This window comes from Lagopus leucura, unplaced genomic scaffold, assembly GCF_019238085.1.
Source record: "Lagopus leucura isolate 7727_CA_CO unplaced genomic scaffold, USGS_WTPT01 Super-Scaffold_100024, whole genome shotgun sequence".
NCBI classification, from domain to species: domain Eukaryota; kingdom Metazoa; phylum Chordata; class Aves; order Galliformes; family Phasianidae; genus Lagopus; species Lagopus leucura.
The window spans coordinates 5,392,733-5,406,816 of record NW_024962276.1 but is presented as its reverse complement, the minus strand read 5'-3'; the positions used below and the strand labels follow the sequence as shown (position 1 = coordinate 5,406,816).

Below are 14,084 nucleotides of genomic sequence, written 5' to 3'. Positions count from 1 at the left end.
ATCACGCTTTTCTTCCAGGGAAATAATGACGACCTGATTCTGTCCTGCTGCCTCCACTATTGCAACGACAAGGCCAAGGATTTCATGCCCTCTAACAAAGGTAGAACATCCTCACATCCTCTTTGTCCCTTCTCTGTTGCAGCCCACAGACCCTGCTCATTTCTCTTTTTGTGGCTCTTGGAGCCCATACCTCTGCATTTGGCCTCTTTCAACACCAAGGTGTCACCTCCTGCCCCCACGCAGCCCCAGGATGTGGCCCATCCTGCTGTGTTTCCAAATGCTCACCTCTACATGCACCTTCTGGGACTCCCCAGCCTGTGAGAAGACTCCTCCGTACGCACACAGAGCCACTTTGTAGTGCTGGCAGCACAACTGTTAGTAGTTGCTGTCCCCCAGAGTATGCGCCTAGGCCATAAAACCACGTGTCAGGGCCTTTTGCTTTCCCTTCACCCTCCTAGAGTGGAAAGAGCAGATGCAGATCCAACTGTCTGCCCATACAGGGACATCTCCTGCCACTGCGTGCCACAGCCATGGCTGCAGCAGAAGGTCAAGGGCTCCTTCTGAAAGCCCCAGTGCCTCCTGGTTGGAGCCTTTTTCCTCCTGATGCCCTGCTGGCAATGGCAGCATGTGCTGGGACCAGACAGCCCCAGTGTGCTGCCAGGGCAGTGTGGATGGGAATTAGATCAGCAGCTGCCCAAGAAATCAACCCACATTTGTCAGCGCGAATTCTTAGCAGCTTAACTTGTCAGATTCACAGAGAAACCGTCACCAAATGTTTATGTGCAAATGATGCTGAATTTTGAAATCATGTGGATTATGGCGAATGGGGCCTGACAAGCTGACAGCCTCTGGTTTGTAACAAGGAGGCGCGTCACCAGCTCGGAGCAGAGGATGTTTATTGTTACACATTTCTTAAAGTGTCCGCACAAAACCTTCCAATCCCGCTTTCATCAGCCCTCGGCCCCAGGCCTGCCCTCCCACAGCTGCCCCACGGCTGCCCCGCACTCCCCTTCCTCCCATCACCTCCTCACCATCCTCAGCCCCAACACCACCAGCTCGTTAGCTTGTCGCTAACCTCCCCTTCCCCTTGGCTTGCTGCTCCTGGCGCGGCCAATCTGGGCCCATGTTGGGCTCCCATAAACTCTGTTTTTTCCATTCCAATCCTGGCTCAGAGGCACTGTGTTTCCTGTGCTCATAGGAACAGTACTCTGGTCACAGGACCCAGCTGCTTACACATACCCCATATGCTTCCCCTGCTCCGCACACACGTAAGCGTGGCTCCCATATCCCCAGCCTGGCGTGTTGCGTGCGGGGCAGCTCATCCATCTGGGGGCAAGATCCCTTCAGTTATTTCTCAGCCTTCAGCTCTGTCTGAGCCTCAGCCAGAAACGCCTCGGTGGCAGTGGCTACTCCAAAAGCTGCTCGAACGAAAGGTTCGTTTTAGATCTTATAATGAGATCGCCAGAATAATAGCACCAGCTTCCTGCTGGAGCCAGGGTCGCGGGCTGTCTTCCTGGCCTGGGTCAGGCGAAGGCACCTCCTGTTCCCAGTGCTGAGCACCTCCCTGCTTTGGGCAGCGGGGTTTCGCCTGCAGGGGATGGGCAGAGCGCACAGATTGTCCCCAAACCAGAGCAAGGAGGTAACAGAAGGCCTCCGAAATGAGGTGTTGTCTCCGAGCCACGGTGGGAAACCTCAGCAGGCAGCAGGGAGCCAGGAGCACCGGGAGGCTGCGGGGATTTGGGGCGCAGAGCACGCGTGGGGACAGCATGGTACGACACACAGCTCTGGGATTCACTCCGCTCTGTTGTTCTTCCACGCAGACGATCCCATCCGTTTGCTCCGCGAAGTGGTTCTGCTGACGGACGATCGCAACCTGCGAGTCAAAGCGCTGACCCGCAACGTGCCTGTGAGGGACATCCCCACCTTCCTCAAATGGGCCCAGGAGGGCTGAGGGAGCCGAGCAGGGAGCAGAGCCCCCTGAGTGAATAACGCAGAGTGTTGCGGTGGGAGACCGGCTCCGCAGCAGCCCTCACCGCCACCGCCTTCCAGCCCACAATGAACAATAAACGCCACGTCTTCAACCCACCCCACATGGCCGTGCTGCGAAGGGCCCCCCCCGAGGGGTGCAGGCGAGCTGGGAAGGTCATTGCCGTGGATGGTTCACGTGGAGGCTGGGACGTTGAGTGTCCCCGTGGCCTTCGGGCGGTGCTGGAGCAGAGCTGGAGAGCCCTGCTGTGTAGGGAAGCTTTGGTTGACCCCGTGCCGGATCGCCGGCCTTTCGCTTGGTTTGCTTGGTTGCAGAGAGCTCACGTCGTGAGTCGGTGTCTCTTCGGGTTTGTAGGCTGTACAGGGCAGAGATTGGGGATGCAACGGTGCAGACTTTGGGATTGCTTTGGTCTCGCTCAGCCCCAGGAGCTGAGCCTTTGGGAGATGCTGTGGACTTCAAGGGCGGGTCCTCAGCTGTGTGCCCCACGCTCTCCATCATCCCTGCCCAGCCTGTTGCTCCTGCATGTCCCAGGCTGCATTGGTTCCCCATCCCATCCCTGCTACCACCCCACAGAAGGGAACGCTGTCTGCTGCTTGCAGAGATGCTCGTCCTCTCCGCTGCAGGGTTTGCTTTTTCGGTTTCATTTCAGACTTCAGCATAGGATTGTTTTCAGGTGTGTGCCCTGCCTGCTTTGTGGGGGAGGAGGGCTTTGAACACCCCTGATCCCCCCACAACTGCTTTCTGTTCTGCTCCCTCCCCACAACAGACGTTACCTGTTCCCACCTCTCTTTCCCCTACCCCTGCTTCCCACACTGATACTTTTAGCCACATTTTCAGCCCAGGGCTCAGCATGAGGTCAGCAAAGCCCTCCGAGTCCCCAAGGAGCCCGGGACAGGCTGTTAGGGGACAGGGCTGGTGAAGCCTGGGCAGTGCCTGGTGCCGAGCCCAGCAGTGAGGGTCCCCTTTTGTCACCTCAAGCCCTGCAGCACACCGCTGTCTCCCACACCACATCACATTGTCCCCACCACCAAACCCTCATCCCCCCGGCACTACAGATACAGAAGCCACGAGGGAGCGTTTGCCCATGAACTGGCATCCCTGAAGCTCTGTCACACCTCAGTCCCATCAGCACGGAGCAGGACTGACCCCAGGGCCACCTCTGGTTCCCACCGGCGCGCTGCAGAGGATGCAGGAGGACCGAGCTCAGTGTTTTCCTTTCCTGCGTGGGTGGCTCAGACCTGGTGTTTGCAACAGAGCACGTTCAAGCAGGAAGCTCACTGTCACCCATGCCACGGTGAGGACCGAAGCAGGGCTCAGGGCCTGAGCGGAGCACATGGACAAGCAGCAGTTGTGCTCACCTGTACCATACACGTGTCCTGGCAAAGGGCTCAGCGCAAGAGCAGAACTGCACGGTGCAGATTTGAGGTCCCCAAGCAGCGCAGCCACCTGCAGGAGGACACGCGGAGTGACCACGGTTTAACACGAGCACCCAGGACCCAATTCGTGCTGCACAGCGCTGGGCGTAAGCAGCGTGCAGAATTCTCAGAGCTGAGTGCATTGGAAATGTGTTCTCACCTGTGCCGGATGCCCAGCCCTCGCAGGGCTCTCTGGGCAGCACAGAGGGGGTCTCACCGGGCTGAGTGTGCCGGGGCCACCTGCGCCAGCCCTTTGTTGGGGAGGTGGCCGCGTTCGGGTGATTTTGTTAAGATGGTTTTAATCATTTTTAGTATTAAACACTTGTCTGTGCAGCCCGTTGTCTCGCTTGCCATCTGTGGGCACATCGCTATCAGTTGGGGCGGTGGGGACGTACGGCAGCAGGACGTGTCCCTGCAGTCCTGCACCTTCCCTGTTAATGAACGGGACTCTGGGCAAACAGAAAAGCTCCTCTCCTCCCCTCCTCTCCCACAGCCCCACACCACCCACCCAGCACAGCCCCATAGGGTACATCCCCGCTCCCCATCCCAGCCCCACACATCAGGGCCACCAGAGAAGGACGCGAGGCTCTGTGTGTTAATGTCACTTTATTGCTTGTTCCGTTTCGACTATAGAAAAAAGGGCGAGGAGCCCGTGTACAAATCGGACGTGATACAGACCCCGCTGGGCGTTTCCAGCTGTGTTTTGGGTGCAGCTGCTGCCGGTGCTCGGCCCCCAAAATGGGCACAGATGCCCGGTGGCAGCTCTGGCCAGATGCTGGTGAGCCCCGGGGGGGACCTGGGTGACCCCTGCCCATCCCTGGCTGGAAGCAGGCACATGGGGGCACGAGGCCTCGCCGCAGAGCAGCCAGCACAAGGTAAGGCACAGTGGCTGCGAGGCTGGGGACAGTCACTGCCCCGGGGCCTCGTGTGCAAAGGAGAGGAAGGGGCACGGGGAGGGGGAGAAGCTTCACATTAGCCCCAGGCAGAGGGGTCGTGGGCCTGGGTGGGGATCCAGACTTAGGGAGGGGTCACGAGAGGGGTGCTGCGGTGCCAGGGGTGCCCCTTGGGGGCTCGACCCGCTGTCATTGCAGCCCGGGCCGGGGGCTCAGCTCTCTCCAGGGCTGCTCCCGGCCCCTTCCCGTGGCCCCGTTCCTCCGCTGCCCACGTCCACATAGCTGACAAACCCAACCGCTTTGTCTTTGTCATAAACTCCCGGCCCGAGGTTCCCCCAAACCCGACCCGACCCAGCTGTGCTGGGGACGGGGATCTTTGGCAATAATAGAGGTGGGCCCGAGGGCACAGCCACCCCACGGGACGGCGGCTCCCAGGGGTCCCTCTGCCCCACGGGGCCCTGGGCATCCCTGATGGCGAGCGCTGTGGGGCAGGGTGCAGGGGCTCAGTCTGTGACAAGGCCCTGCCCCACCTCCCGAAAACACTGGCTGCTGAGGGCTGAGGCCGGGAGCTCAGTGCTGCTCCACGTTGAGGAGCATCGTGTTTCCCCAGTCACCATCCCTGACCCCCAACAAAAGCCCGTGTGAGCCCTCTCCATCAGTCTGTCCCCGAGCTCCCAGCACAGCCCCGGGGAGGAGGAGGCCCTTCGCTGCGGCCGCGATGGACGAACTACTCACGGCCCCGCGGCAGTGATGGCGGCACAGTCTGGGTTCCATCACAGCAGAGCTGAGCTCCATTGGGTCCCACCGCAGGGCGGGCAGAGATGGGGACAGCCCCGAGGTAAGGAGCGGGCTCATGTCCTCCGAAGCCTCAGGGTTCGGGCTGGCGGCACAGCGGGGCGAGCCGGGAGGTCAGTCCCTGAATATCGGCTTCTCCCCACCGCTCACGGCAGGACGCGCCATCCAGCCGGCCCGGGGCAGCTCTCATGGGACCCCCTGCTCCGAGTGAGTTCTCCGGGGCCGAGCACCTTGCCACCTCCATCCCTGCCCTGGAGAGGCACGGGGAGCCCCAGGGCCACCCCCCGGCGGGTGCTACGGGGGCGAGTAGCGCTCTATGGTCCGCGCGGCATCAGCGTGGAGGTGCGGAGCCTGCGCCAACACCTCAGCCGCTTTGTCCTGGCTCAGCCCCAGGTGCTCTGCCGTGAACTTGGCCAACGGGTAGAGGCTCTCCATGGCCTTGGGGTCGCTGAGGAAGTGCGAGGTGTGGGACAGCAGCTCGGCCGCCTTCTCCTGCTTGAGCCCCAGCTGGTCGGCGGTGAGCCGCGCCATGGCGTAGACGCTGTCGGGGAAGTCCAGCTTGGCTTTGCCATCGGGGCCGGCCGCGTGCATCTTCATGTGGCTGATGAGGTTGCGCTGTTGGGCGAACTTGCCGCCGCACACCTGGCACTCGTAGGGCTTTTCCCCAGAGTGGATGCGCATGTGCTCGGTCAGGCGGTACTGCCGGGTGAAGCGCATCCCGCAGGCGTCGCAGGCGAAGGGCTTGAGGCCGAGGTGGCTGCGCATGTGGCGGGTCATGGTGCCGCGCTGCGTGAACTTCTTCCCGCAGATGGTGCAGGGGTAGGGCCGCGTCAGCCAGTGCGTCTTCTCGTGCTGCCGCAGTGTGGCCGGGTCCTTGTAGGACTTGTCGCAGGACGAGCAGCGGTACGGCCGCAGGATGTCCCCCAGCCCTGCACCTCCCTTATCCAAGAAGGGCACGGCCTGCTCGGCCGCCGCTTTGTGGTACAGCTCCTCTTCGTTGTGGGCCTCCACGTGCGCGTTGAGCTGCTCGGAGCTGGGGAAGCCCTTCCCGCAGGGGATGCAGACGTACAGGTTGTCGCCCAGGCTCTCGGGCTCGTAGCCCAGGTGGTTGCAGTAGCGGTCCAATGCATCGCCGGGCGACGGCCCCTCGCTGCTGCCTGTCTCCTCGCTCGTGCTGTTGTCAGGCTCCAGGTCGTTGCTTTCCACACTGGGATAGCGCGGCTGCGGGGCGGCGGGCGGCGATTCGGCTTTTTCCTCCCTCTCCAGCTCCTTCTCCGCCTCCCCTTCGTCCAGGTAGGGCCCCAGCGGCTCGTGCTTCATCCAGCGGTACATCAGCTCGCGCCCATCGCCGCGGGGCAGGGGGGGCTCGGTGCAGGGCGGCGTGCCGCGGAACGGGTCGGTAGCGTGGGGGTGTCCCCCCGGCTCCCCGCCCGGTGGCGAGTCCTTGTAGGCAGCGGGGTGGCCGGCCAGGAGCCCCCCGCTCACCGGGGGGCTGTCGTGCCGCGGGGGCAAGGAGGGTTCGCGGGGCTCTGCGGGCAGCAGGCGGTCAGTGGGCAGCAGCTGGGCGGAGGGGCCGGTGGGGCTCTTCTTGGAGAGGTCGAGGCCGCACGGTGGCGAGCAGTGCCGCTCGGGGGGGCACAGCCCGTGGGGGTGCAGCGGGGTGCCCTGCGAGGCCGAGGCGTAGAGCTCCCCACACTGCGTGTTGAGCGGCGCCGCCGGCTCCACGGGCTGCAGATCGACGGGTCGCGGCGTCCCCGAATAGCAAGCCTGGATGACCGGCGTGGCGGCACGCAGCCCCCGGCCCAGCTTGTAGGGCGCGTACCCCCCACGCAGGTGACAGTACTTCCCGCTGCGCTTCAGCTTCTTCTTGCACAGTGCCACCAAACCGGGGATCTGCAGGTAGCTGGCTGCTGCCAGCACAGCCCCCAAGCTCTGCTCGCCGCCCGGCTCACATTCACCCAAACGCCCGGTGTAGATGAAATCGAGGATGAGGCGGAAGATGCCGGGGCTCACCATCTCGTGGTCCAGGTTGAGCAGGTTGTCATGCACCACCAGCGACTTGAGGTAGGCACTGCTGGCCGCCAGGATGTTCTTGTGAGCGCGGAAGAGCGCGTTCTGCACCACGATGATCACGTCGCACAGGAAACCCTTCGTGCGCTGAGTGTTCAGCTGCAGCAGCAGCTGCCGCGAGTGGCTCGGCACCTCCATGGCCTCCAGCATCGCGCCGCGCGCCCGCCGCCCTGCAACACACGGCCCCCGTCAGCCCAACGCCTAGAGGGGATGTAGGGAGGGTCGGGCACTTCGGAGGCGGGGGAGGGGGGGGGGGGGGGGGGGGGCCCTTCAGCCCACTTCAACCCCAACCCCGGTTCTTTCTCCCCCTGCTGCGTTCTGGCTGCTCTGAGCGCAGCTTTCCGTGTGCCACGCTTATATCGGGGCTCGCTTCGCGCCGGCCGATGGGGCGGGGAGTGGGGTACAAACCCCCAGAGGCTCAAATTTAGGTTAAAATATTATTTTTATTTTTGGGGGGGAGAAAATGACATCATCCCCCTCCCCCCCCCCCCCCCTCCGCCCCCGCTCGCCTCCAGCACCCCCCGCTCCCACCTGCCGCTGCCCTCACCGGAGGAAACGAGGGGGAAGCAGAGAAAAAGCGGCCGTCCCGCAGCCCTGCGAAGCGCCGCGGTGCCGCCCGCCCCCCCGGGGCCGCCGCTCGCCGTTACCTGCGCCGCTCCCCGCTCCCCGCAGCGCTCCTCCCGGCTCTTATGGCCCCGCTCCCGGGAGGCGGCCGGCCGTGCCCCCGGCGCCCCCCGCCCCCGTTTCCTGCGAGGTGAGCGGGGGGGACGAGGGAGGGTAAGGAGGTGGGAGTGGGGTGGGGGGGGGGGGGGGGGGAAACGGGACCTCCCCTCCCCGCCTCCCCTCCCGGTGCCGCCCCGGTGAGTGCCCCCCAAGCGTCGTCGGAGCCGCGGTGCCGCTTTACCTGCCCGTCCGCTGCCCTCCGCCAGCCAGCCGAGCTCTCGGTGGACTCTCATGGCTCAGCCCCGGGGGGGCCGTCGCCGGGCGCTGCCCTCCGCCCTCCGCCGCCGCTCCATTCCCGGCGCTGCCGACCGCCCGTACGCCCCTCGGAGCGGTCGGCGGCGGCGGTTCCTCGGGGCTCCCGACGCCGCCAGCTCGGAGGTGAAACCCGGGCTGCGAACTCCCCCTGACCCCGGCCTGAACTCCGAGCAGCGCCGCTGGCTGTTAAAGGGACGGCGGGAGGTTTCCTCCTCCCCTCCCCGGGCGGGGCACGCCGCAGCCGGGCCCCCCCCTTCTCCTCCTCCTCCTCCTCCTTCTCCTCCTCTTTTCTCCGAGCCCTAATTCCCCCCCGCCCCGGTGGGAGCGGGAGGAACGGGCGGCGCCGCCTCCCGCACGGCCCCACCGCCCCTTCGAGGGTCTCAATCCCGGCGGCGGCTTTGCCCACCCCTCCCCGTCTCTCCCGGGCTCCTCCGCCGCTCCCGACCCCTCTTATCTCCCCCATTTCGCCGTGTCCAGCCTCAGGCTTCCCCCCTCCCATTCCATCAGCCCGACCAGGTGAGCCCCGACGGCGCGTCCGCCGCGCCCCGACGGCACTTACCCGCAGCGCCCCGTCTCCTCCGCCGCCTCCGCGGCCGCTGCCCGGTACCGCTCGTCGGGCTCCATCTAGCGGCGCCCGCTGCGCTCCGCCCCCCGCCGTCGGGGTTTTGGGGTGGGAGGGGAGGGGAGGGGGGTGGGAGTGTAGAGCTCCTCCCCGTGCAGGTGCGCGGTTCCCCCGACGGGGCGTCTCGTGGAGGTGGTGGGAACGGGAGTAGAGGTCGATGGGTTTGGTTAGTGTTTTTTTTTGTTGTTGTTGTTGTTTTTTCTTTAATTTTGGAGGAGGAGAGGAGAGCGGGTGGGAAGGAAGGGTGGCCCCCGGGGGGACACAGCGACGCGGCCCCCCGCTCCTAGCGAGGCGGGGAGAGCTTCGTGCTTTCGCTTCTCCTTTCTCACGGCCGCGGCCATTTGTGTAAGACCGGAGGGCGGCACGGAACCGGGCATCTCCGTCCGGGGTTCACCCCCGCAGCCGGGCACGGCACCCCAAAGGTCGCCGGTTCGCCCGTCCGACCCCGTGGGTCTGCACCCAAATCCCATCGAGCACGAGCTGGCGCAGTGCCGGCCCTCCCACTGTTCCCTATGGGCGATTTTGGCCACAGCGAGGTGGCACCGCGCAGCCCCGAACCCAAACCCGGCGACATCGGGATCCTGGGAGCGGAACGAGTGCTGACCCTCATTGCGGAGCAGTGATTTCATCCCCCTCCCCTCTCCCCCCGGGCACTGATTTCCCCTCACCCTCCTCTCTTTTTATATATATATATATATCTACATACATAATTTTTTAGGGGTTTTTTTTTCCTGTTCAATTAACGGCTGGAAGTGTTTCAGGTTCTGGCAGGGAGCTTTGGACGTCGCTGTGAGCGATGACTCCCGCGGGCTGCGTCCGCGTAATTTATGGGGCCGTGATGCATCAATCACAGCGGCTCCCCGACAGCTGCCCCCCCCCCTCGGGACCCCGGGCTGCCCCCGCTACCTGCTGAGTGACTGAGCCCGAGGGGGGGGGGGGGTGGAGAGGAGGGGGAGGAACCTCCGACTCCTCCACCTTTTTCTCGCAGCCCAAAGGCTGGGGCAGGTGGTGGAGGGGGGTGAGCTGAGCCCCGCGGCCCCGACGTCTCAGAGCGGAGCTTTGCCTTTGCCCTGTCACGCCGCAGGCAGAGCTGGTGAGCAGGAGTGCTCAGGAAGAGAAGGAAAAGGAGGAGAAAGAAAAAAAAAAGGGGGCATTTTCGCCTCAATGTGCGGCGCAGATTGGAAACAGCTCTGCTTAAGTCATTGGCTCTGTTGGGAGGTCTGAGCTGGAGCGTCTCCCGCCTGTGCCCCCTCCCCACGATCAATCACGGCGCAGCAAATTAGCCCAGATGCCGGGAGATTGGGTTCAAATCCAGCTGTGGTTTGGATCGCGCTCGCACGCCTGGCTTCATGTGGGACCTGGGCTGTTGGACAGGATGCAGCCCCCCGGTCTCCGCAGGGCCCCGTTTCCCAGCGCAGCCTCTCCCCGTAGCCCACACACATGTGTTCGATTACGGCGTTGGCCAGCCGGGCCGCATCCGGCACCGCCAGGAGCCTGGAGCCCCGCTGGCAGCTCACACTTCATTTTCCCGGCGGTGCCGGGGGCACGGCAGCCCCACAGCCCCTGTGTGGCCCCTTTATAGGGGCTGAGTCCCCTTCCAGCACGGTGGCATTCGGTCCCGTTTGTGCACCGGCTGAGGCTGTGAAACTCGTGACAGCTATGGGCTGCCCTCCGGTTGGGTGTTGGATGTGGGTTGTGGGGTTACTCCGTGTGCCTGTGCTGAGCTCTGCCAGGTGTCCCCCGGTACCACAGGCCCGTGTTTTGGGGCCAAGGGCTGCACTGTGCTGCATGTCCCCGTTGGGGCAGGGTGGGCAAGGGGAAACCCGAACTGTGGGGCGGTGCTGTGATGGGTGAAGGGCTCTTCTCTATGAGGTGATGCTTTGTGGGGCAGTGGGATCTCTTCCTTGTGGGGCAATGGCATGGAAAGCAATGGGGCCCTTTCCCTGTGGGGTGGGTTGGGGGGATCCCTCCCTGGATGAGGGGTTCCTCCCCTGAGAGGCAGCGTGCTGAGAGACCCTCTCTGTGGGGTGATGCTCAGGTGAACGAGGGGCAGAATCCCACGATGGCTGAGGTTGGAGATCCCTCTGGTCCCTCTCTCACAATGCCACCCAGAGCTGGTGCCCAGCACCACATCCAAATCCCCATGCAGGACACCCTTGGGTCTCCATGTGCTCCCACCAGGACACCATCACCTTTCATCGCCCACCAGGACCCCACAGGCTTCCAGGCTGTATCCCACACCCCATTCCCAGCACAGGGCTCTACACGGCTCCCTGTTGACCTTCAGGAGGTTTCCATCACCTGGATGGGGAGATGGGACCTTTTGATTTGTGGGGTGACACAATGGGGCAGTGGGTTCCCCTTCAGTGTGGGATGATGCTCACCCATACAAGCAGAACCCTTCTCTGCCGAGTGATGTTTAATGGATCAGTGAGAGCCCTTCCTCACAGGATGATGATGCTCAGTGGGATGGCTTTAGGATGCCTTTGGGATGACTCTTAGGCAGAGGACCCCATTCCTTTGGCACGGTGCTTGGTGAGGTAATGGGACTCCATCCTTCCAGGACAATGGTGATGGGATCCCATCCCTTTGGGACGATGTATGACAGGATGATGGCACCACATCCCTTTGGGATGGTGCTTGGTGGGATGATGGGGCTCCATCCCTTTGGGACACTGGTGATGGTACTGCATCCCTTTGAGTTGGTGCTTGGTGGGGTGATGGGACCGATTCCCTTGGGATGATGATGATGGGACCCCATCCCTTTGGGTCAGTGCTCCGTAAGACAATAGGACACATTTTAGGACGATGCTCTATTGGGTGAGGAACACTTCCAGCAGCTTGGTAGGGGCTGGGATCACCTTTCCATGTCGGGAAGCGCTTCGGACCCCCACGGCCCCCTTCCACCACCACCCGTTCCACTATGGGACGCTTATAGGATGGAGGGGCTGCGGATGGGCTGCCGCAAACCCCACTAGATGGCAGCAACGGGCTGCGCTCCGGGACACAACGCCCCCCCCCCACAACCCACCGCCTCCCCCTCGGGGACCGGGGGCCGCTTTTCGTCCCGAAAGGTTCCCAACGGGGGACCGCGGGAGGGGTGGGTGAGGGGTGAAAAGCGGCCCCCGGTCTCAGAGGGGGCGGCAGTGGCGGATCCGGGGGAGGCAGTGCGCAGCCGGTACCGGTGGGCCGTCCCCGGTGCTGACTAATCCCGGGGCTGAGTCACGGCTGCGGCGGGGAGCGCTGCGGCAGCGGAGCCTCCGAAAACCGGAGAGAGCCCCGACGGGGCGGGCGCTGAGAAAGGGCTAAAAGTGGTGGGGGGAGACGGAAGGGGGATACGAGGGGGGATGAGTGAGTGTGGGTGGCGGGGTATTTAACAGGCTTTTGGGGTGGAAGCGGGCTCCCGTCGGAACGGGGGTCTGGGGGAAGAGGGCGGGGGGAGAGGGAGGAGGGATGGACGTGGGGGGTCACTGGGGCGGGGGGTTTGGGGTGGGTGTAAGGGGGGTCGCGGCCTTACGCAGCGGCGGGTGCTGGCGGCGCGGTGCTGCTGTCAATGACAACGCTGCTGTTGCCGTGGCGACCGCTATGATGCTTCGCCGGAGCCCAGTGAGGTCAGAAGACTCCGACAGGAACCGAGGGGGGGGAGAGGGGGGTTCTATGGGGGGTATGGGATGCGTACCACCGGGGAAACTGTCCCCCCACGTCCTCATGGCTGTGGGTTTAGTTTCACTCTGCTCCGGGTGCTGGCATTTGGGATGGCAGGAGTTAAATTTCGGAAATTCACCCAAGCCGGCTCATTGGGAACACAGCGTTTTTGGGGTTTCGGTGCCCCTCTGTGGGATCGAGCCCCTGGCCTCCTGCTAGGCTGCATTAGGGCAGCACAGTGCTGCAGTGGGGCAGCTGCAATGTAGGGGGGGGGGAAGCTCCAAACTCCCCCCCAATACACACACACACACACACACGTTGTTGTGCCCCATCCTTCTGCAGGACACCCATGGGTGCCCACTGGGGGCACAAAGGGGGAAGTGACACCATGATATGAGGGCGGGTGGGCACAGTGCAGGTGTATAGGAGGCACCCCCGGGTTTGGACGCCCCCCCCCTCCCCCAACCCGCTCTCCCCCCTCCCGGGTCTCTGTGTGATCTTTTTCCCCCAGAGCTCAGCCCCACAGCACGAGCTTATGGGCACGGGGGGGAGGTGAGTGTCTGGGGGGTGACCCCGTCCAGGGGTGTCGAGTCGCTCTGTGGGGTGCACCCCCAACGGGAGGAGGGATGCGGGGATCGGGGCTGCCCCTCTGCGTATCCCCACCGGGGATGGGTGGCCGGGGGAGGTGGGGTGATGTCGGGGTCCCGGTGCAGCCCGGACCCCTCTCCCCACCCTCGGGCCGTTGCCCTCCCCCCGCCCCGATATAAATAGTAGCGTCTTCCCGTTCCCTAAATTTCCTCGCTGACGTAGCGCTCACGTCATTGTGTAGGTTGATGCTTTTCTATGAATGAGCCGAGATCCCCGTTACTACGAGCCCGATCCTATAAAAGCTCCGCGCTCTGCGGACAGCGCAGCATCGCCACACCGGCGCCGTCCCCGAACCGGGGTGGAACCGCGGGGCTCCGGGTCCGGACCGGGAAGTGTCGGGGTCCGGGGGGGAGGTAAGGCTGAATCCGCCCCCCCCCTCCAGGTAAGCGGGGACGGGAGGGGGCAGCGCAGCTCCGCGGCATCGAGCGCTGCACCTGTATGTGGGAACGGGGGAGGAATGGGATCGAGACGGGGGGGGGCACTCTGCGGCGGGAACAGGGGCGGATCGGGGCCGCCTGGCGCAGCCCCACGTGCGGAGGGGGCGGTGGGGTCGGGGCGCGGCGCCGGTGGGGGCGGGCGCGGAGGCGGAGCCGCCCCGGGGAAGGGGAAGGGGGGAGGGGGGGCGACCGCCCCCCCCCACACTGTGGGGTGTTTATGTGAGTGCGTGTGTTTGCACACCGTGTATCCCCCTCCTCTCCTCAGCCCCCCCCCACCCCCCCTCCCCGCGCTGTTTGCTGCGGGTGACATTGGCATCCCACTGTCTCCGCATCCAGCCCCGACGTGCTCCCCCCCCCCCCCCCCCGCAACGTCCATCCCCCCTTCCCCCCCTCCATACCCCGCACCGGGACACCGCACCCCCGCACCCCGCGCTCTGTGTCGCCTTCACCCCGACCGTCGGAAAAGCGTGGAGAGACCCCGTCGAGGAGAGCCCGAGTCAGCGCATCGGCACCTTGGCTCTAGACTGCTTACTGCTGCGTAGGGACAGGACAGTAACAGTCTACAGTCATGGCTACTGAAGCATGACCCACCGG

At 64.3% G+C, this 14,084-nt stretch overlaps 2 protein-coding genes across 4 annotated transcripts in view; one reads left to right on the top strand and one right to left on the bottom strand.

Moving 5' to 3' along the window:
- The window catches only part of SMG6 (SMG6 nonsense mediated mRNA decay factor), a 90,634-nt gene extending 86,899 nt beyond the window's left edge, over positions 1-3,735 (top strand). For both annotated transcript variants that reach the window (XM_042879397.1, XM_042879396.1), the window contains exons 18-19: positions 19-100; positions 1,821-3,735. In XM_042879397.1, coding sequence (XP_042735331.1) covers positions 19-100; positions 1,821-1,951 — 213 coding nt within the window. In that variant the 3' untranslated portion in view covers positions 1,952-3,735. The remainder of the gene's footprint in view (positions 1-18; positions 101-1,820) is intronic.
- A 258-nt stretch (positions 3,736-3,993) lies between these two features.
- HIC1 (HIC ZBTB transcriptional repressor 1) lies at positions 3,994-8,131 on the bottom strand. Of its 2 annotated transcripts, none has more exons than XM_042879630.1 (2): positions 8,065-8,131; positions 3,994-7,330 (listed from the first exon to the last, which is right to left on the bottom strand). In XM_042879630.1, the coding sequence occupies exons 1-2, from the start codon at positions 8,114-8,116 to the stop codon at positions 5,385-5,387; spliced, it is 1,998 nt and encodes a 665-aa protein (XP_042735564.1). In that variant the 5' UTR covers positions 8,117-8,131; the 3' UTR covers positions 3,994-5,384. The 2 variants fall into 2 exon arrangements, with proteins under 2 accessions (XP_042735564.1, XP_042735566.1); XM_042879632.1 differs by lacking the exon at positions 8,065-8,131 and adding an exon at positions 7,708-7,726.
- Positions 8,132-14,084: the final 5,953 nt, after the last annotated feature.

Excerpts from the sequence above, each read along its gene's own strand:
- HIC1 (XM_042879630.1), bottom strand. The coding sequence starts at position 8,116 with ATGAGAGTCCACCGAGAGCTCGGCTGGCTGGCGGAGGGCAGCGGACGG. Across the intron at positions 7,331-8,064 it reads GGAGGGCAGCGGACGGGCAG|GGCGGCGGGCGCGCGGCGCG; the intron begins GTAAAGCGGCAC and ends CGTGTGTTGCAG.